Below are 19,920 nucleotides of genomic sequence, written 5' to 3'. Positions count from 1 at the left end.
CAGCAAAGCCTTATTCCCCACTCCAGCCATACCCCCCTCGGCCTCTCCTTCCATGGCGGCCAAGAAAGTCTTCCCTTCCCCCGTCTGGATCGTCTTCCTCTTCTATTTTCTCTTCATACTCGGTCTTGATACCTGCGTCGAGGCCTCCCATCTGCACTACGTTCATCTACAGTCCTCGGAGCAATCCATAGTCAGCCCGCTTTACAGAACTGCCTACCATTTCCAGCCCCCAAAGAACTGGATCAACGGTGAGTGCTCTTTCTAACCATTCCGTTTATTAAAATGTTTCTCTTTCGTTTTCGGAGGGCGGCGGCTAATGTGAGCCGAAGGCGTCGGACGTGCTATCGCGATTCGAATTGGATTCGTGCAGTGCGATTGCGCCTGAGGTGTTTTCAGTGTCACTGTCGCCGTCTTGGCGCACGTTAGAATTGGATCCCATACGCAGGACGGTTGCCGGCGAAAGGCTTCTCCGCCGGGCGAGCACACCACGGAGTCTTGGTTTCCGAGTCTTTTTGTTTGTTTAGACTGTTTGAAGATTGACTTTGACTTTCCCTATCGAGAATTTAAACATGACTTGTTATGATTGGTTGAGATCCATCTGTGTACATGTTAGCGTGCTATCTATGCTGTGGCTAACATGCACGAGGTGTAGATCATGAAGCGGTTGGTGGACGATGATAGCCCTCGTGTTGACACCCGCCCGCGCTCGGTAGAAAAATGCTTTTCAAGTTGTACCTGTAGAGATTTGCTGGCAGTCGTTAGTGCCCTCTCTCGCCAATCCCTTGAAAATGAATTTATTTTACGTAATTACCCTTTTTTTTTTTTTTTGTGAAGCAAACCAGTCGGATCTCCCCTCGGGTTATTACTGTTTACGGACCTATTGGATTGTGCATTTGTTCAGTTGCCCGGGTCCAGTGAAGGATCCGATTCCGTTCTCGACCGGATCCGAAACTTCAGACGCGGATACAATCAAGAGTCTCGGACATGGATTTCAGTTTTTTTTTTTTTGGGGGGGTGACTAAGAGTGGATTTAATGGTTTTCAATTGTGCAAGATCATGTTTTCGTTGTCGCTAACACAAATTTCTGCTTGTTTTGGGTGCATTGGTGACTGCTGCGGCGAATGATCAGACCCAAATGGTAACAATGTTGTTCTGTTCTTCTTCTATTTTCATGGAACTTGTTATTTTGCTCTTTCAGTTTTCGCGGTCGGACAAAAGTCTAAAAAATTAATGGCCTGAACTTCCTCACGTGAGGAATGGGGTTTTGTTTCTGACTTGGAAGCTCTTCTGTTCTCCCATACTTTAAGCTTGAATTGAAGTGGTTTACTGTGGGATTGTGGATGAGCTTTTGTGTCCTGTACTTTTCAGTTCCACATCAAATGGCTGAATCGATTTCTTTCAAATAAACAGGACCGCTGTACTATAATGGCTTCTATCATTTATTCTACCAATACAATCCCCACGGTGCTGTGTGGGGTAACATTGTTTGGGCGCACTCTGTCTCAAAGGATTTGGTCAATTGGAAGCCCCTAAAGCCTGCAATTTTCCCTTCTAAGCCTTTCGATATCAATGGATGCTGGTCCGGGTCTACCACCATCCTCCCCGGGAACAAACCTGTCATACTCTACACTGGAATTGACACCCAGAATAGACAAGTGCAGAACATTGCTGTACCCAAAAATCTCTCGGACCCGTATCTAGTTGAATGGGAAAAGCCGGATCACAACCCCTTAATGGTGCCTAACCAGGAAAATGGTATTAATGCTAGTTCTTTCCGTGACCCTACCACTGCCTGGTATGCTGATGGGCACTGGAAAGTCCTGGTGGGCAACAAAAGAGGAAAGACAGGAATGGCTCTCTTATACAGAAGCAAAGACTTCAAGCATTGGGTCAAAACTAAACATCCCTTGCATTCGTCTAAGGATACTGGCATGTGGGAGTGCCCTGACTTCTATCCTGTTTCTGAGGATGGGAAAAGACACGGCTTGGATACTTCAATAAATGGAAAAGGTGTTAAACATGTTTTGAAGGTCAGTTTGGATGATACCAAGTTTGAGTACTACACCGTTGGTCGCTATATTCGTGAGTTCGATAGGTACCTCCCAGACAACACGTCTGCTGATGATGCCACAGGGTTGAGGTACGACTATGGGAAGTTTTATGCCTCAAAGACATTTTTTGACCATTCAAAGAACCGGAGACTGCTATGGGGCTGGATGAATGAGTCTGATAGTGTGAATGATGATGTCTCCAAGGGCTGGGCTGGTCTTCAGGTACCTATCTCTTTTGTGTGTATAGATGATCTCCTACTGTATGCGGACCTTCAGACCCTGCTTATGACAAACTCTTTAATTGTAGGCAATTCCAAGGACTGTGTGGCTTGATACCAGCGGGAAGCAGCTTCTGCAATGGCCAATAGAGGAGATTGAATCTCTGCGAAGGAAGGGAGTTCAAGTGCACAATACTCGACTTAGCCCAGGACAGCATGTTAAAGTAGAGGGGATAACAGCTGCACAGGTGAGTTTCTGAAATTTTCCATTGTGGGGGATGATTATCATAGATTAAGTCTCCTTTTTTCTTTAATTTGTTGACTTGATCTGTGTTCAATTGTGAATTTCTTTCATTGGTGAAGGCCAATATGAGTGTGAAAGTGCTCATAACTGAAAAGTGGGTACAAGAAAATTTATATTTAGTTGCTTTAAGTGAGGCCAAAAGTAGAGAACGGTTCCTGTTTTGAATGAGAAATATGCTGCCATTACCTCTTTTGTGCCATAGGACTCTCTATAAATACTCTTGGTGACTTTGTAGTTCCTCTGAACGGATACTAAACAATCAATGGACGATGCAGTTTTATTTAAAAAAAACTAGTAAATAATTTCTTCAGACATCAAGTCACTGACAGGAGTAAAGCCTAGCTCTTCTGTATGATCTCCTTATGATTATTTTGCCTTTAGATGTGTGTGTTAAGGTTGATCTAAAAAGCTGTTGTCCTGAACAGAACATAGTTGCAGAACATAGTTGCAGAACAAAGTAGCCATTTAGTTTTTTTTTTTTATCATTGTGATTTCTTGGAGAAAGCTTAACAGTTGGAAGTAACAACTATAACTCATCAACAATTTGTGATTACAGTTTTCACTGGTCTATGTCCAAGTTTTTTGAGCTTTTCATTTCTTGGAGAAAATTTAAGTGGTAATTGTTTCAACAGGCTGATGTCGAAGTTACTTTTGATCTTCCAATCTTGGACAATGCGGAGGCATTCAATTCTCAGTGGACTAACCCTCAGCACCTGTGTAGTCAAAACGGTTCCAGGGGGAGTAGTTCAATTGGACCTTTTGGTTTGTTAGTTTTAGCTTCAGACAATCTAGAAGAATATACTGCTGTGTACTTCCATGTATTCAAAAATGGGAACAAGCCTGTAGTGGTAATGTGTTCAGACCAAAGCAGGTACTCTCCTTTTCTTTTCTTGCCTAATATGCTTGAGAAGCAATTGATATATCCAATTGGCTTATTAGTTTCTGCATTCTTTTAACAGGTCGACTTTAAGATCAGAAGTAGATAAAACTACATATGGAGGGTTTGTAGACGTGAATTTGAAGGATGGGAAGCTGTCACTCAGGAGTTTGGTAAACTTGAATCCTTCCACTTTGCTCTCTTCTAGTGTACAAATTTTGGGGAATTGACCAAGATTTCCTTTTCTTTCTGTTTCTTATGTAGATTGATCACTCAATAATCGAGAGTTTCGGGGCTGGTGGAAAAACTTGCTTGACAGCACGAGTTTACCCAACAAAGGCCTTGGGTGGGAAGGGCAATTTGTTTGCATTCAATAACGGAACGCAACCTGTTACTATTTCGAAGCTGGAAGCGTGGAGCATGGCTAGAGCAACGATCAATTAGAACTCGGTTCAAAATACTCTATTTCTATCTAGTTTTGCACACAAATTCAAGTAGATTATGGCGCGACATTTCTTTACTTGCTCCTTTAATTAATCTTGTAGCCAAACAATAAAAATCTTTTGCCTCAAGTGGTTTACGTTTCACCTCTTCTTCCTTGGGTTTCCTAATGGTTTGCCGTCTTCACGAGGCACAGATCTTCTTCAATCCCAAAACATAGTTAAAAACAGTGTATTCTGAAGATTAGAGGAATAAGTAACGAAACAGAAATCAGCATGGGGAGTGTCAATTACTGCCGGCCACAGTTTTCAGCTGTTCCTAGGAAGCAGAAGCTTGAATTCTCAAACATAAAAATACGGCTCTAAAATCAAATCGCAGAAGATATTCTCTGTTCTTGCAAAACACGGCTCTCTTTCACATAACTCCAGGCCCCTCTAGTTAATATGGAATCTGTTCACTGATTCGACTCAACCTAGGACGGAATCTTATCAATTTCATAATTTATAATTTGCTTTCTGGCGCACAAACGATGGACCCTCGTTGGCGATGAGTGTCGTACGAACAACAGTCCTGATTCTCTCCTTCTCTACAGATTTTTAATCTGGAAATTCGCCCAACATTTCTGACCTCCATCTGGCCTTGGGTTTGCAGCTCGCCGACTTGCCTTCTGTATTTCTGTGCTCCACCGGCGCAGCCTTGTCTTTGCTGCTCGGTTCGGCATAGCCTGCTTGTTTATTTCTTGCCTCCAATAGTCTCAGCGTCGGAAAAGAACAAGGACAATGACAACAGGTGTATTTCTCTTCTTCTTTGCTTTCATTCTTCTCGGCATGTCGATGGTTTCCAGCAACAAGGTTTCAGGTACTTTCCACTTCTTCTTTATGCAGACAGTTGTCCATTAGTTTTATGAGAAGTTTTATCGATCGATAGATTGTTCTTTTATTTTCAATCATCTCTCAAAAGCTATCGACCCAACTCTCCTCCGTTTGTAAAACACCGGAAACCCTTTTCTTTTCTGAGATCTATCGAACACAGCAACATTGGCTTTTGCCACTAACCACACTAGTCACTCTCGGAATACCGAAATTTACAGAACGAAAAGGAGTCTGAAATCTATGGCATCTGTTTATGGTTAATAAAACCATCTGAAGAGATTACCCATTCGTATGCTTTCTTTTGCATTCAGCAAATCCGAATCATTTCTATCTTGTTTTTTTATTTCTTTTAATTATTTTTATGGCAACATGATTCCTCTGGTGAAATTTTTTCTCTTGCAGATTTATAAGTTTGATTAACTCCTTTCTTCACAGCTTAATTACAGTTTACCTAGTTGCTAATATCTGACAGACTGCCACACACGTTTTCTGGTATTTTGCATTACAGCACAATCGTTTTTTTATTAAGATCTAAACATGATTAGGTTGACACTTTAGCTTAATTAAAAACTCTCAACATGATTTGATCGATACATTAGCTTAACTAAAGATCAAGAAGATGATTTTTTTTACATGCATCGTGGCGGACAACCGTATCTACGAATATAGAATTTCACGAGCATCAGATCTGGCAATTGCGTGCTTAATGAAAAACGCCAAGTGGGTAAAAGTCAGGTTCTACAAACGCGACCATGGAAGCACACTGTTTATATTCTTACGAGCAAATTCATGATTGAGACAAAATCAATCGTTTTCCTGCAGCGTTTGCGACTTCAGGCAGTGAGAAGTTTTCGACAGCCGTTGGTCGTGTTGCTATTGCTGGTGGTGGCGGTGCAACAGGAACTGCCGGAGGTTCGGCTGGAAAAGGGACAGGGTCGGGTTCAGGAAACGATCCCACGAAAGGTTCTGGCACGATCCCTTTGATTGGTAGTGCCGGGGCGGCAGCCGGCGCTGCTCGTCCCCACCGCACTAGTAATGCGGCCCCTATTGCAGCCCGCAATCCCTCTGCGAGCCTTGCTGGGTCTATCTTTTTTATATTCCTCCTCATCATTCGGTTTTTTGGATGAATTGGAAACTAGGAATCATCCCCTTTTTCCGGGTTGGAGGTAAAAGTCGGTCACCTCCGGAAGGATGCCTTTGATGAAGATGAGAATTGGGAAGAATATTAAGCTTATCTTCTACCGGTAGAAGGGTGTGTTCAGGTCAAAAGAAAAGAAAAAAAACAGACGGTGAGTTGTCGACATTTGAGCGACTATGTAGATGAAGATGCTTTGCAGTTTCTATGCGTTTTTCTTCTTTTCCTCTTTCTGCTGTAAAATGATTATGCTTAATTAGGATGTATTGTGGTTGTTAATTAAACTTATTTCATAAATTACATGCTAAATAATAAAAAGGCAGTAGAAAATATGGTCATAATCCATATGATAAAACTCAAATATCTCCGGTCAAAGGGAATCAGGCAATAATCAGGTGAGTTGGATGACGGACCGGTTATCCTGGTCGATGACGTCGAGGAAGACGGGATCGACGGTCACACGGCTATCCACGATGACCCTAAAACGATGGGCCCACCTCAATATCTTGGCGATCCCGTTGATCTCCACCGCCGCGTCCAACACCATCTCTCTCTGGGCCACGTCTGCAAAGAAGTGTGAGGCGTGGTGGGCTAGCTCGATGCCATCGAGCCGCGCCGGTAGCTGGAGCACCTGGCAGGACTTGGCCGCCTGGGAACCGGCTTCAAGCTTGGCGGTGCCGAGGAGGGAGCCGTCGTAGAAGATGGACATGGTGGAGGGGCCGTACTCGATTGGGACGATGTTAGGGTTGGTGACGTGGACGGTGAGTATGAGGTCCGCGTCCAGGACTGGAAAGTGGAGAGTGAAAGAGGTGAGGGAGATGGAGATGAGTTGGAATGCTGGGTCCCGTGGCTTCGCCGCCAGTATCCCGGCCGCTGCGGTGGCGGACGCGGCTCCGATTAGGGCGGAAGTCCAGCTCCACTTTCGCGAGCCCATCGACCGGTTGGAGAAGACTGTCTAAGACAGTGAGATTGAGAAAAAGGAAAATGTGGACGACAAGCGAGTAGCGACTTGCGGACTACAGTAATCGGATTTTTGGTTTCTGATTAGGACCCCACCAAAGTACAGGTGTCCGTCACCGTGGCTAAGAGATCGACGTTCTTCGAACATGAAAACCATAAATTATATTTAAAAATTGCAAAAAATGGAACCTTGAACAAGTTTCGATCACGACCACCCAATTTAACGGGGCCCAAACATCGATCACTCACTCCCCTTTGCTGATTAGAACATTCTTCATATTACCAACAAGGTCCATCATCTGCTTCCTGGAGTGCAAAGGCGAAGGGTAGACACAAGCACAATCCAACCGTCCATCTCTGATAGTGTCGAACACCGCCATAGATGGGCCCACCCCATGAATAGAAGAGCAACCCATGTAATCCTCCAGACCCAAACCAGAACACGACTCCAGCGAGCCGTCTTCGATCACTGGATCCTCGAAAAGAACCATGAAAGAAGTTCGGAGAGACCCCGATGGAGTGAATCCAGGGTTGTCCATGGCCTTGCACATCAGGAAGTTGAGCTCTCCCATGTCCTTGAAGTGCTTGTCGGCGTCGATAGAGTTCGACAATGCGTTGTAGCACCGCGCGGCTACGTCCCAGAGCTTTTCTCCCTTGCTTATGCTGTGGGTGTTCAGGATTGCAGAGTGATAAAAACCCAGATTGCGATTGTCGAGGACTGGATCGAGAAGCTTTCTGCAGTCGACGAGAGTGACGATTGAATAGTTCTCGGTTTGGGCAACGTCCGGATGCTTGAATTTGGATGAATAAGCAGCGATCAATCCAGCAGCAGCTAAAGCCCCGCATAGTTTGATCCCTCTCGCTTTGCATCCCTACAATATCAGTTTAATCTTCTGCAATCAAATGTGAAATAGGTTTGATGTTTCTGATTTCGATTTTACCTCTACGATGGTACGAGTTTCTTCTGCCCCCATCTGCATCCGTATTACTTCTGTACATCGTGGGGCCCCTACGTCTTGGAACTCCAGATGGGCCCACCTCATCGTGTTCAACGAGTAGCCAACCAGATCGAGGCCACGCGCCCAAAACGGTTTATCGCCTCGCCTCGTCGGAATCATGCTCTCCACCGCCAAACCGGGAGTCTTCTCTTCGTCCCACTCTGCTCCGGCTCCTCTCAGCATCTCTGGCAGTTCCTTCAGCATCGCTACAGCCGATGTGCGATCGCAGGCAACAGTGTGGAGCCGCAGCACGAGAACGGATTTCAAGTTGGGCAATTCGTAATGGGTGGTGAAGAGAACTTGTCCGGAAGTCGAATTCGACCAGGGGTTTCGGTTGAGCTCGCGCTCGAGGAGGAGGTGGAGAAAGGGGAGATGAGGTGGGTCAGGGGAGGAGAGGGAATGGAGGAGGTCGGAAGTGGAGGCCAGGGAGAAGGATTCGATTTCGATGAGAGGGGATAAAGAGGGAGGAGGCGTGTAGACCGAGGAGGAGGAGAGAGAGGAGCGAAGGATAGGGTGGGTGTTTTGTAGACCGTGGATGGCTGTCCGGAGGAGGGATAGGTCGGGTGGAGGGGAGAGGAGGAGAGCCAGCACGGTGATGCCGGTGCCGCCGACAACGGCTCTGACCCAGTTCTGCTCCGTCGTGCCCAGCGGCCGAGAGATTGGATCGTTTGGCTCCTCCATGACTGATTGAAGGGGGGAGTGACCGTTCGAACTGACGAAGCAAAAAGAAGCAGATGCCACTTATTTGGCCAATCGTCTGCAGACGTTACGGATAGTCAGATTGTTTATCTTTGATTAAACGACAGACTGAGCAGGATACACGATTATAAAATTGATATTGAAAATTATATTGAATCTAATGGAATAATTTAAAATTTTATATTGAAGTGAGATTTTTAAGAATTATAAAATAAAAATAATAATAATAACAGTTCTAGGTAAAATTTAAGGATTAGCCACATTACATTTTTAGACGAAAGTTAAAAGAGTTCAAATTAAAATGGATTCTACCATAATTGAAGAAAGCTGAACAAAATAGCCTTGAATCAGCTGTTTATAACAATGCATCAAGGATCTAGAAAACATAAATAGAAGACAAAAAAAAAAAAAAAAAAAAAAAAAATTGGGTATTTATAAAGTGAAGATCATTTTAGGTACAAAATTAACTACAACTTGTACAAGGTACTTTTTTCTTGTTTTGTCCGAGAGTAGGGGCAGGCTTCAAGGTCGGGAAGAAGGCTTCGCCAAGCATTTACTATGTCATTTGCGAGTTTTACCTGTCCCTTTGTAAATAACTGAAGAGCAATGCTCATGTCGGCAGTCTTTTGTTCTTGGAACCGAGCCATTTCTTCACTCATTAAACGGACAATAGTCTCAAATCTTCTGGTGGCTTCCTCACTAGCAGCCTTCAACTGCATTAGATCAAGGAGATTAGGGAATAAATAGCAGTTGATCACATTAGTACAGCAATTAGCATTTCTTTTCCTACTGACCTCTTTGTATTCAATTTCAGCCTCTCCCACTTTCTCGGATCTCATCAATATCAACTTGTCCCTACGAACAATACAACAACAAAATTGTGAGAGGCATAAAAAAAGGCCAATACAGAACAGAATACAAATAGTGTGTCTAATAGAATCTCCACCCGAAACCAAACACTTCAGGAATACAATACAACATGTCAACATAAAAATACATCCAAACACTTACAGGTTAATCTCCTTCAGCTTCATTGATTCGGCTAACTCACATTGCTGTTTGAAAGCATTCGCTCTATCAGCCATTGTAACCTGCTAATAATCATGAATGCTGTGACTATTGATGAAGGGATTGCTTGGACAATTAATATTTAGGAATTACTAATTTTTATCATAGTTTTGCTTTAGAATATAGAAGAAGTTGACTAGTTTCAGACACTATCCAAAATTTCAACTTAAATGTAACACGCTTGGGTTTTCTATCCATATTTGGTCCCAGTTAAACAACCTCAAGAAAGATAATTGAAGCTCTTTTTGCAAGATTAAGGTTTCATATGTGGTAACATAGTAAATTTGTGATGAAGAAAGAAAACCAACCTTTATAGACTGCACAGCTCGGACATAATCCTTTAAAGATTCTTCAAAATTCATTAGCAGATTATGGGCCTGTAAAACATATATATATATATAAGGTCATAAGGTTTCACAACTGCTGCAGAATAAAACATCGATAAGCACTACCTCCTCCTGTAGCTTCAATGATAACACTTCTGACTTTGACCCAAGCTCAGAAAAGGCCTTCCCAAGAGAATTTCCTTCACAAGCACCCAAGAGCTTGACTGCCTTCCCAAAGTCCAATAGAGATTGCCCCATCTCTGAGAAAATTGTCAAAGAAGTCAGCCATGAAAGACCATTTTTATCATCCTTTTGGGTTCAAATGAATAAAACAAAGTAGAGAAAATATATATGTAAAATGCAAACTGAATGGAAGAGCTATCATCTGAAGGACTTTCTACCTCTGTGTCTCTTTACCAGGCGGAAAGCTTGCTTTTGTGCCTCAGCTAATTGATCCTCAAGCTCAAATATATAGTGTTTTAGTTTTTCATATTCGGGATTGGACTCTTCAACTGGTTTATCTTTTCCAAGAACTACATCACTAACCTTAGATTGAACATCCTGTTTAAAATTCACACAGTACTTACGTAAAAAAATTTGTATGACAATTTCTTATTGCAGTAAGCAAGCAACAAAAAACTGAACTAAATATGTCTGCAGGTTGGTCAACACACCATACAACTTAGAAACAGGCGAGGGGCACTATACGGCTTCAAATTCTTGGGGGGTTGTTGGGGGATGGATGGATGGTGAGAGAGAGAGAGAGAGCAAAGTGTACCTTAAATATTTGCATTAAATCAGATGGCTTCTTCTTAAAAATACCCAACTCTACAGATCTAGCTCTCTCCATGGTCTGCAACAACAATCAACCAGCATTATTATATGATCGGAACAGTATGTAAGTAGGAATGAAGCATAAAATGTAAAACATACACAATTCGCATATTAAACATGGTTTGGCTTCGTCCTTATGGATGTCTTCATCAAAATGCATTGACACTAAATTTGCCAAGATCCCTTAATAAACAATATTAATGAGCAAAACAAATGACTTCAATAAATTGACAAAAATGTCACTGTTATACAATCAAGTGCATCTAAAATATTTTACTGAACAAGTACTATATTGTAAGCAGGTCAGCTTCTGGAATGCTTTATACACAGTTTACCTCCTCTTCTTCTTGTAAAAGGATTCTCAAATCTTCACTCTGTTGGAGTTCAGGATGAGAAGCTATACGGTTTATAAATATATCCAATGCTTGACACCTCATTTCGATGAACTCAGCAGTGAAGCGAAATTTTTCTGGGTTGCAGAGAGAGAATAACACACGGAATAAATTAAGTTGCAGATAAAATCACTAAGTACATTTGATAAATCAACAGGAAAGAGGATATTGTTGTTCTTCATGACACATCAGTTTCACAATTTTGCTGCTTGGTACAAAGAAAAGGTTTGAAATTTCACCAACAGCACTCTTCTCAGGAAGTGGAGGAATAAATATTCCCTTGTGCTTCTCACAAAGACGATCACGTAGCCACACAAAATCACTGTAGCGGCGAATGACAATCATCTCTGGCCCTTGATACTGTGGTAAATTAGTCTGCCAATGACATGAATTTTCAGACTGTTAAGAAAGGTTATTTGCAATTAGATAAGGCCTTCTGCAATGTGCTATATTTGCGTCAAGATAAGGCCTATTTCTGGGCCATCCATAGGTAAGGTTGTTCAGCAATATTATATTATGCTACAGTTGATCTGCACCTGGTCGCAGCTCATTAATGTTGTCAGTTCTCTTCAAAGAAAATGCTCATACCATGTCAAACATCATATTTTAATTCTTTGCAACCAGTGAAGCAAATTTTTAAGCTTAATGGTATCCAGTATTTCATAGCCTACCAACCATCCATTGTTTATTTTCTCCAGAATTTCATTTCCGGTTTTATCTGGTGTTCCTGGCTTGCTGCCCTGGTTTGTGAGGGTTTCAGTTTGTATCCATCCCTCTTTTAATACAATCCCCATCTCATCCTTCCCTCAAAAAAAATAATGAAAAAGAGAACGTCAATTTTCATTTCTCATATACAAACCAACCTTACATTTTATAGCATATTCCTCCTGGATAACAGCTATTGACGCATAATAATGTCATGCTACAATGACCTAGTCGTTGTATAAAATGGCAACAGATCGATGGGCCTACTAAAGTTGTATTGATTCTTTCATACTATTCGTAAACTGGCAATGACAGCCTTTGTCCCTACTTTAGATAAAGATGCCTTCTCAGCCTTCTAAATAGAAGTTCAACTAACAGGGTAAGCATTCATCACGGCATCAATTTCAACAGAAACGCAAAAGAGTCTAGTAAAATGGAATACCCAATACCCTGATCGTTAACAATTATACTATAATAACCTGCAAATGAAATTAAAACAACTGAAAAAAATTAAAAGTTTCTTTCTAAAAGAAAAACTGAAAGAAGGCAGACAGCTCAATTCACTGAACTATATATCATCACACTGACAATGTAAAATGCTGACCCCAAGACCTGAATTGAAAATATAGTCCTACTATTAGATCATAAAAGCACCAAAGAGACAATTTCCAGAACTACCTTTGTGATAACACGGTAGGAGATGTACGCCTGCACCCCATTTCCCAATTTGACAGGGTCAGTTACGGTTACAGATAAAAATGGCTGAGCTGAAGGCGATCTAGGGCTCTGAGAAGACTCTGAAAGGGTTCTCTGCTTCACAAACAAGAAAAGGGCCAAACCGGATTTCCATTTCAGTGCATGAAGCATATAAAATCCCAGTGCAAGAGCGAAATTAGCTCATAAATTCGTCATTACCGTGGTTATCATGATTGCTGGCTATTGAACTCCGAGGATGAGAAGTCCGACTTCGATCAACGGAGAACGATCTCTCCAACATGTGAAAAAGCGACGACTCTAATACGGTTCCGTCGACTTGTGTTCATGTTACTTATCATGCAAAAATACGCCGCAACAAGTACGTGGGCCATCTAATCTTTCCGGGCCCACCTCGTGGACACTAGAATGAACTTAGGGCCTGTTAGTGCCCAGCCTAAGTGCAGGTGGAAAGTAAATTACAAAAGTATTTCATTTTCCCCCGTTTTAGGCATAATGGGAGGAAAAGTGAATTTAGGCCGTGTTATTTCACTTACGCTGAGTAAAATATGCCAAAAACTATTAGTGTGCAACGTAAATGCAGGGGGAAAGTAAAATACAAATGTATTTCATTTTCCCCTGTTTTAGGCATAATGAGAAGGAAAATGAATTCAGAGGAGTCGAGCTCTTAATTCACTTTTCCTCTCTCAATTAAATCGGGCTCGGGCTGTCGGGAAGGAACGCTCTGTCGAACGACGGCTTCAGAGAAAAAAAAATTTCTCTCTCGATCACGACCGACCTTCGGCGATTTCAATCGCCCTCTGTGTGACCTGTCTCCGACGCTTGACTCCCTTCCTCTCGTCGTACCGACAACCTTCGGCGACTTCTCTCCCCTCTCCGACTCCTTTCTTGCTCGTGACCTTCGGCGATTTCAATCGCCCCCTTTGTGACCTCTCCACGGTACTCGACTCTTTTCCTCTCGTTATCCCCTGCACCGATGACTTCTCTCCCCTCTCTGCAACCTCCGTTATTCGTTCCACTAGCTCAGCGAGGAAGGCGAGCTATAATAACTCGTTTTAAATAATAATTATTATTAATTTTCCCTTTTAAATAACCATTGTTATTATTTATGTTATGTTTTATTTTTTTTATAATTTCATTATTATGTTTTTTATTTTATATTCATATTTTGGATTTTTCATTATGCAATACTTAGTATTTAATTACTTCCCAAAATTATTTTTTAATGATAAAGTATAATTAAAACTAATAATTTATTTTTATTTTCTTTCGTTACTTTTAAAATAATTTTAACTTTGTTTAATGTTTAAGTCAAGTGGAGTTTCTAAACACTCAACCTAACCTCAAGCCATATTTTTAAGAACTCAATTTTACCCCAAACCCTTAATCTTAAACCCTACTTCTAATTTGACAAAAAAAAAAAGGCTAAAAAAAGGAACTAGATCCACCCTGTTTTCCCACCTTAATTTGAAAAATATTTTGTGTGTTGTATTTTTGTATATACAGTTGTAATTTTTTTATATTATATAAGTGATTGAGTTATATTTGTATTATTTTTATTATTATTATTACGATGTTTGTATAATTATTTCATATTTAGATATTATAAATTTAAAATTTTAATAATATAAAAGTAAGTATTTATTTAATTATTATATTTAATATATTTTTATTTATTAATTAATATTAATTTAATTTTCTGAACGTCAGATATATCAAAATATTTTATTTAATAAATAATTTATCTGCACTTTACACCACACGGTCCATTGTGCACACTAACACAAACAAAGTACTTTACACTGCACTTTCCATTGTGCAAACTAACACAAACAAGTACTTTACATTCCCTCTCACTTTCCCCCTGAACTTACATTGTGCACTAACCCCCCCTCAGAGGAGTCGTGCTCTGAATTCACTTTCTCTCCCTCAATTACATTGGGCTCGGACTGTTGGGAGGGCTTTGTCGAACGAGGGTTTCAGAGAAAAAAAATTTCTCTCTCGCTCGCGACCGACCTTCGGCAATTCAATCGCCCTCTGTGCGACTTGTCTCTGATGCTTGACTCCCTTCCTCTCGCCATCCCTAGCACCGACGACCTTCGACGACTTCTCTCCCCTCTTTGCAACCTCTCCGACTCCTCTCTCACTCGCGACCTTCGGCGATTTCAATCGCCCCCTTTGCGACCTCTCCCCGGCGCTTGACTCTCTTCCTTTCATCGTCCCCAGTATCGACGATCGTTGGCGACTTCTCTCCCCTCTCTGCAACCTCTCCAACTCGGTTCGGAAGAAAGTATGGTAAAAACTTCTTCCTGTAAATCGATGGTTAATTGGCCATTGTAAGTCTTTGTTTAGAGCAGTTAGCTATTAAAATTCATTATTAGTCTTTAATAAAAGCAATATATTTTACATAGTTAAGCATGTATAGGGGTATGTCTATGATTGCAATAACCTAGTCCTCCACGGTTGGCTTGACTGAATAGGGAATAAGGAGTTTCCCTGTGGTAACTTCTGTTTACTATAAGCACTACAACTTTCTGATGTTTCATTTGCAGTGAAAATGAGTGTGCTTGTGGATAAGAGCAATTTTTTTTAAGCCATCCATAGCTGTAGAATGATTGTTGAAGTGTAGCAGTAGCAATTTTAGAAGAAGGTTAGTTGTTGAATTTAGCAAGTCAGAAATAAGTGAACTAGAAATAATTTTGTTTGGGAAACAAGGATTTGCAGTAAAAGTGAGTTTGCTTGTTGAACAAAGCAAAAATTTTGTTGACAAGCCAACATATGACTATAAAAAAATTTGTATTGAAATTATGGATCGTAAGATGTGTTGCTTCTCTGTAATCAGAGAGGAAGGCTAGGAGTCCACCACCCTTGGCCCTCTCTCCATTGCCAACATGCAAAAATTATATCAGCATGCAAAAATTATATGAGCAAAATGTATAAGAGAGAGAGAGAGAGAGAGGGCTACAAACGGATGGGAACCAGATATGATCCAAAACTGAATCTAAATTATGGGATCAAATTTTATATATAATATCGTTCGGATCCATAATGAATATCCAAATTCAAAATAAATGATTCTGTATCCAAAAATGGAATGCATGAGTATCTGGATTCCCCCCCCCTTGCCACACACACACACACACACACACCCACACACACCCACCCATTGTCTACTTGTTATGAGTTTTAGATGGCGGGAAGGAAGAAAAATAAAGACAGTATGGATAACACTACAAAGAGAGCATATGACACTTGGACGTACGGCGAAGACAATAAAATGCTTGATTTGCTCATTGAGCAAGTCAACATAGATGATGTGGATATTCAAATAAGTACTAAGAGGTAGGGGTGGCTTCGAGCCGAGCCGGTTCACGAGCCGGCTCGGTTCGGCTCGGTATCGGCTCGGTTCGATTCGTCATTTTTCGAGCTCGAGCCGAGCTCGAACACCGAAATCGGCTCGTACCTTAACGAGCCGAGCTCGACCGAAGCTAGGTTCGGTTCGTTGGCTCGCGAGCCGGCTCGAAATGAGTCGGATCGGCATGAATCGGTACGGGATCGCGAGCGAGCGGGGGAGCGGGAGCGGGAGCGAGAGCGAGGGGGGGAAAATTTTTTCCTCCCCCCTCGTCACCGCCGACCCCTCCCATCGGTTGTTGTCGCCGCCTCTACCGCCGTCGTAGCTGTTCTCCGACGTCTATACCGCCGTCACAGCTGCTCGCCGGCCGCATCTGTGTCCGTCCGTTCGATTTCTTCTTCTCCTCGCCGTCGCCTCTGTTTTCGTCGCCGCCGCTTCCATCACCGCCGATTCCGTCGCCGCCGACTCCGTCGTGGCCGTCATCTCCGACGATAAATCCTCCCCGGTGCCGTAAGCCCCTTCCCTCGGGGTCGTCTCGGCCGAAAACCAGAACAGGGGAGAAATAATCTCCCCCTTCCTCGCGAGAAGATGATCTCGCAAGTGCGATTTCGCACGTGCGATATCATAAAATAAAATAAAAACTTTTTCCTCTGGAAAAAATTAAAAATAAATTTTATAGAAATAATTTTCTATAAACTATTAGTGTCTCATGTTTTTTTAAACACTTTTCTAATTGAAATTTTTTATTAAAAATCATATAATTTTCAAAGTAAGATTTTTTGTACCAAGATGGGGTAGAAAACTGTATAGAAAATTTTTGAATAAGTATTTAACAGTTGATGCTGTAATACTTTTAGCATGAAATAATTTTCATTGCAATTTTGTGTTTGATATTTTATTTAATTAAAAATTTATCGATAAGTATAATAATATATTAGATTGATTATTAATTTTTATTTATTTCCCTAGAAGAGACAATAAAAGGTCCATTTAACTTTCCTAAGAAAATTTTAAAATATTTCCTATAATTTTCTAATAAGTCACTAATAGTAATAAGATTTTATTTAAAGGTTTTTTTGGGAATATGTATCATAGGAAAAATATTTTTAGTTTTTCCTATAATATAAATTTTTATCTAGGGGCACTAAGGAGGCCATAATAAATTATGGCCAAATTCAAAAATTATAAAACAAGCTAGACAACAATTGGAGTAAAAAATAATAATATTGGTGCATTTTAATCCATTATTGAAATTCAATCCTGAACCTCCCCTATCATTATATTTCTTAAAAATGTATGCATAATTTTATATATAATTTATTCAAAGCCACCCCTACGTGCGAGATCATAAACAAGGAAAAAAAAAACTCTTTGTCCCTTCCTCATAGCTCTTAAATAAATTGAAAAGATATTTTAGTAGAAATACGTTTCCAGAGATTAGTTTTTTCAATAAATGTTGAAAAAATATTTTTAATAGAAATATAGGGACCATTAGTGCCTCGTATTTTTTCAAAATATTTTTCTAATTATAAATTCTTTTTAAAAAATCCTATAATTTTTCAAGTAAGATTTTCTTGCCAAGATGGTTAAGAAAACCATATAGAAAAATTTTGAATAAGTATTTGACAGTTGATGATATAATACTTTGAGCATGAGGCAATTTTCATAGTAATTTTGTGTTTGACATTTTATGTGATTAAAATTTTATTGATAAGTATAATAATATATTAGATTAATTATTAATTTTTATTTATTTCCTTAGAAAAGGCAATAAGAGGTCCATTTAATTTTCCTAAGAAAAATTTAAAATATTTCTTGTAATTTTCTAGTAAGTATGTAATAGTAATATGATTTTATTTAAAGAATTTATAATTTTTATTTGGGTGATTGTAAATTGATAGTGATATTTTATTTAATTTTGTTGTGTTTGATTATTGTATGGAGTTTATTTATAATGTTATGCAATGTATGGAGTGTTTAGATTATTTTATGGAGTGTATAAACAATTTCATGAAGTGTTTATGGAATGTATAAACAATTTTATGGAGTGTTTATGCAGGTATTATGTATATTGATTATGCCCAATTTTAAGTAAAGGTCATGCCGAATTTTATACAAGTATTATATATATAGATTATACTCAATTTTAAGTAGAGGTTATGCCCAATCTTATACACATATTATATATATAAGTTATACCCAATTTTATGTAGAGGTCATGCCCAATTTTATATAAAATGTATGCATAATTTTATATACATTTTATTCGATATATATTTTTTGAAAAGTTTGAAATGTATGTTGAGGCTCGAGCTCGGCTCGAAGCTCGGCTCGAACTCGTTGGGCTCGAGCTCGATAACAATTTTAGGCTCGAGACGAGGCTCGGCTCGAAGCTCGGCTCGAAATATTTAAATCAAGCTCGACTCGAACATAGGCAGGTTCGGGCTCGGCTCGGCTCGATGCCACCCCTACTAAGAGGGAGTCTGCAGTACAATCTACAAGGGCATCATATTATAAAAATGTTTTAGCAATTCAGATGTGGTAAAATTATTGACTATTATTTTAATGCCACTAAATATTTTTTGTGTTGTATTTTTGTATATACAGTTGTAATTATTTTTTACATTAAAAAGGTGATTGAGTTATATTTGTATTATTTTTATTTTTATTATTACGATGTTTGTGTAGTACGCTATGTAGTATGATGTTTGTATAATTATTTCATATTTAGATATTATAAAATTAAAATTTGATTATAATTTTAATAATATAAAAGTAAACATATTTTTAATTATTATATTTAATGTATTTTATTTATTAATTAATATTAATTTAATTTTCTGAAAAGTCAGATATATCCAAATATTTTATTTATACACTAATACAAACAAATACTTTAGACGGTAATTTATATTATTTACACTAACACAAATAAATATTTTACACTATACTTTTCATTGGCATATTAATATAAACGAGTAGTTTTCTTTCGCTCTACCTTCCATCGCTTAGATTGTGTACTAAACCCCCCTATGTTTCCGGGCACTGCAGGAGTAAGTTTTTAAGGTAGGTTTTAGCCTGGAAGAGTGTTCCCAGAAACTCCGCTTCGCCTTGAAGGATCGAAAACTCGAAATCGGGCTTCTGAGTCTCGAGGGGCTCCTTGCAGGTGACAATTCGACTTCGGCGGGAAGCATTTACATTTATTGAAGATGCCGTCTTTGACGTATAGAATTAGCTTCTATGGTCATTTCGTTTTTATCTCTAGGGTAGTTGTCATGTTTATTTTAAGAGCCCACGTTTCTTTGATTTCTGCAATATGGTATACTCTCTCATGAAGGCATTCGCTAGGGTTTACAGAAAGGGAACAACATGCGACACCAATAGATTTAATGTTTTCATCATATGAGCAGTTAAGGGTATGATGTCTTTAAACTTGTGAGGCAAAATTTCCTTTTTAAGTGTAGCAAATATACTTATTTGGGGGAGGGGGAGGGGAGGACTTCTTACTCTCGGAGACAGAGGATATCAGGTGGTAGTATTTTCATCACTTCAACAGGCAAGACTATGATATTTGAAACATTAGTCCACTTTTCTGGAGAAACTGTGTCTTTTTTTGGATTATCTAGAACATTAAGCTTCTATTTGGGGTGAAAAACCTTTTGAAAGTACATAATAAAATAATCTTATCATGAATTTTTCAATCGGTCAAGCAAATTTTTTTGCACTAGTTAAGTGTATAATTCTTGCTTTTGAAAAACGTAACTTTCATTATTTACTTGTAAAATTTCTCTACTCTAGACCATTAAATGATGGAATTGCATGTCCCGTATATGGACTAGAACCCTAATTTTTCTTCTTTCAGAGAAACTTAGAATGCACAATTGCTGGAACACATTTAAATTTTATATCTGATATTTCCTTAGGAAAATTACTTATTTTTATGTTATGATAATACCCATATATACTTCCTCAAG

The 19,920-nt window shown here is 39.6% G+C and overlaps 3 protein-coding genes and 1 long non-coding RNA gene across 7 annotated transcripts; 2 read left to right on the top strand and 2 right to left on the bottom strand.

Moving 5' to 3' along the window:
* Nucleotides 1-34: 34 nt before the first annotated feature.
* On the top strand, nucleotides 35-4,017 carry LOC137958461 (beta-fructofuranosidase, insoluble isoenzyme 1-like). Its single transcript, XM_068805494.1, has 7 exons — nucleotides 35-248; nucleotides 1,130-1,138; nucleotides 1,411-2,273; nucleotides 2,359-2,517; nucleotides 3,206-3,444; nucleotides 3,533-3,623; nucleotides 3,715-4,017. Exons 1-7 carry the CDS (start codon nucleotides 53-55, stop codon nucleotides 3,892-3,894), a joined length of 1,737 nt encoding a protein of 578 aa, XP_068661595.1. The 5' UTR covers nucleotides 35-52; the 3' UTR covers nucleotides 3,895-4,017.
* A 334-nt stretch (nucleotides 4,018-4,351) lies between these two features.
* On the top strand, nucleotides 4,352-6,125 carry LOC137960242 (uncharacterized). Its single transcript, XR_011114123.1, has 2 exons — nucleotides 4,352-4,749; nucleotides 5,586-6,125. It is a non-coding gene; the product is annotated as an uncharacterized lncRNA (long non-coding RNA).
* A 37-nt stretch (nucleotides 6,126-6,162) lies between these two features.
* Nucleotides 6,163-8,699, bottom strand: LOC137960241 (uncharacterized). Of its 2 annotated transcripts, none has more exons than XM_068807800.1 (2): nucleotides 7,800-8,699; nucleotides 6,163-7,730 (listed from the first exon to the last, which is right to left on the bottom strand). In XM_068807800.1, the coding sequence occupies exon 2, from the start codon at nucleotides 6,830-6,832 to the stop codon at nucleotides 6,290-6,292; it is 543 nt and encodes a 180-aa protein (XP_068663901.1). In that variant the 5' UTR covers nucleotides 6,833-7,730; nucleotides 7,800-8,699; the 3' UTR covers nucleotides 6,163-6,289. The 2 variants fall into 2 exon arrangements, with proteins under 2 accessions (XP_068663901.1, XP_068663900.1); XM_068807799.1 differs by having other exon boundaries at nucleotides 7,019-7,730.
* A 183-nt stretch (nucleotides 8,700-8,882) lies between these two features.
* Nucleotides 8,883-12,882, bottom strand: LOC137960135 (sorting nexin 1-like). Of its 3 annotated transcripts, none has more exons than XM_068807637.1 (11): nucleotides 12,796-12,882; nucleotides 12,556-12,693; nucleotides 11,415-11,550; nucleotides 11,119-11,252; nucleotides 10,728-10,802; nucleotides 10,351-10,510; nucleotides 10,076-10,209; nucleotides 9,932-10,000; nucleotides 9,567-9,646; nucleotides 9,350-9,410; nucleotides 8,883-9,268 (listed from the first exon to the last, which is right to left on the bottom strand). In XM_068807637.1, the coding sequence occupies exons 1-11, from the start codon at nucleotides 12,805-12,807 to the stop codon at nucleotides 9,023-9,025; spliced, it is 1,245 nt and encodes a 414-aa protein (XP_068663738.1). In that variant the 5' UTR covers nucleotides 12,808-12,882; the 3' UTR covers nucleotides 8,883-9,022. The 3 variants fall into 3 exon arrangements, with proteins under 3 accessions (XP_068663738.1, XP_068663739.1, XP_068663740.1); XM_068807638.1 differs by having other exon boundaries at nucleotides 12,559-12,693; XM_068807639.1 differs by having other exon boundaries at nucleotides 12,556-12,690.
* Nucleotides 12,883-19,920: the final 7,038 nt, after the last annotated feature.

Source organism: Aristolochia californica, unplaced genomic scaffold (genome assembly GCF_029961685.1).
Source record: "Aristolochia californica isolate CCGP_79_NKW_82.1479 unplaced genomic scaffold, dmAriCali1.0.hap1 SCAF_3, whole genome shotgun sequence".
Lineage (NCBI taxonomy): Eukaryota > Viridiplantae > Streptophyta > Magnoliopsida > Piperales > Aristolochiaceae > Aristolochia > Aristolochia californica.
The sequence above is the reverse complement of the archived record's forward strand: the minus strand, read 5'-3'. Positions and strand labels throughout refer to the sequence as shown.

What these genes read in the sequence shown, in the direction of transcription:
- LOC137958461 (XM_068805494.1), top strand. Translation starts at nt 53, where the DNA reads ATGGCGGCCAAGAAAGTCTTCCCTTCCCCCGTCTGGATCGTCTTCCTC. An exon ending in AGGGGATAACAGCTGCACAG is followed by an intron (nt 2,518 to 3,205) that starts GTGAGTTTCTGA and finishes TTGTTTCAACAG; the next exon opens with GCTGATGTCGAAGTTACTTT. An exon ending in AGCTGTCACTCAGGAGTTTG is followed by an intron (nt 3,624 to 3,714) that starts GTAAACTTGAAT and finishes TTTCTTATGTAG; the next exon opens with ATTGATCACTCAATAATCGA.
- LOC137960241 (XM_068807799.1), bottom strand. Translation starts at nt 8,537, where the DNA reads ATGGAGGAGCCAAACGATCCAATCTCTCGGCCGCTGGGCACGACGGAG. An exon ending in AAACTCGTACCATCGTAGAG is followed by an intron (nt 7,731 to 7,799) that starts GTAAAATCGAAA and finishes CTGATATTGTAG; the next exon opens with GGATGCAAAGCGAGAGGGAT.
- LOC137960135 (XM_068807637.1), bottom strand. An exon ending in GAGCTGTGCAGTCTATAAAG is followed by an intron (nt 9,647 to 9,931) that starts GTTGGTTTTCTT and finishes GATTATTAGCAG; the next exon opens with GTTACAATGGCTGATAGAGC. An exon ending in CTGAAATTGAATACAAAGAG is followed by an intron (nt 9,269 to 9,349) that starts GTCAGTAGGAAA and finishes GATCTAATGCAG; the next exon opens with TTGAAGGCTGCTAGTGAGGA.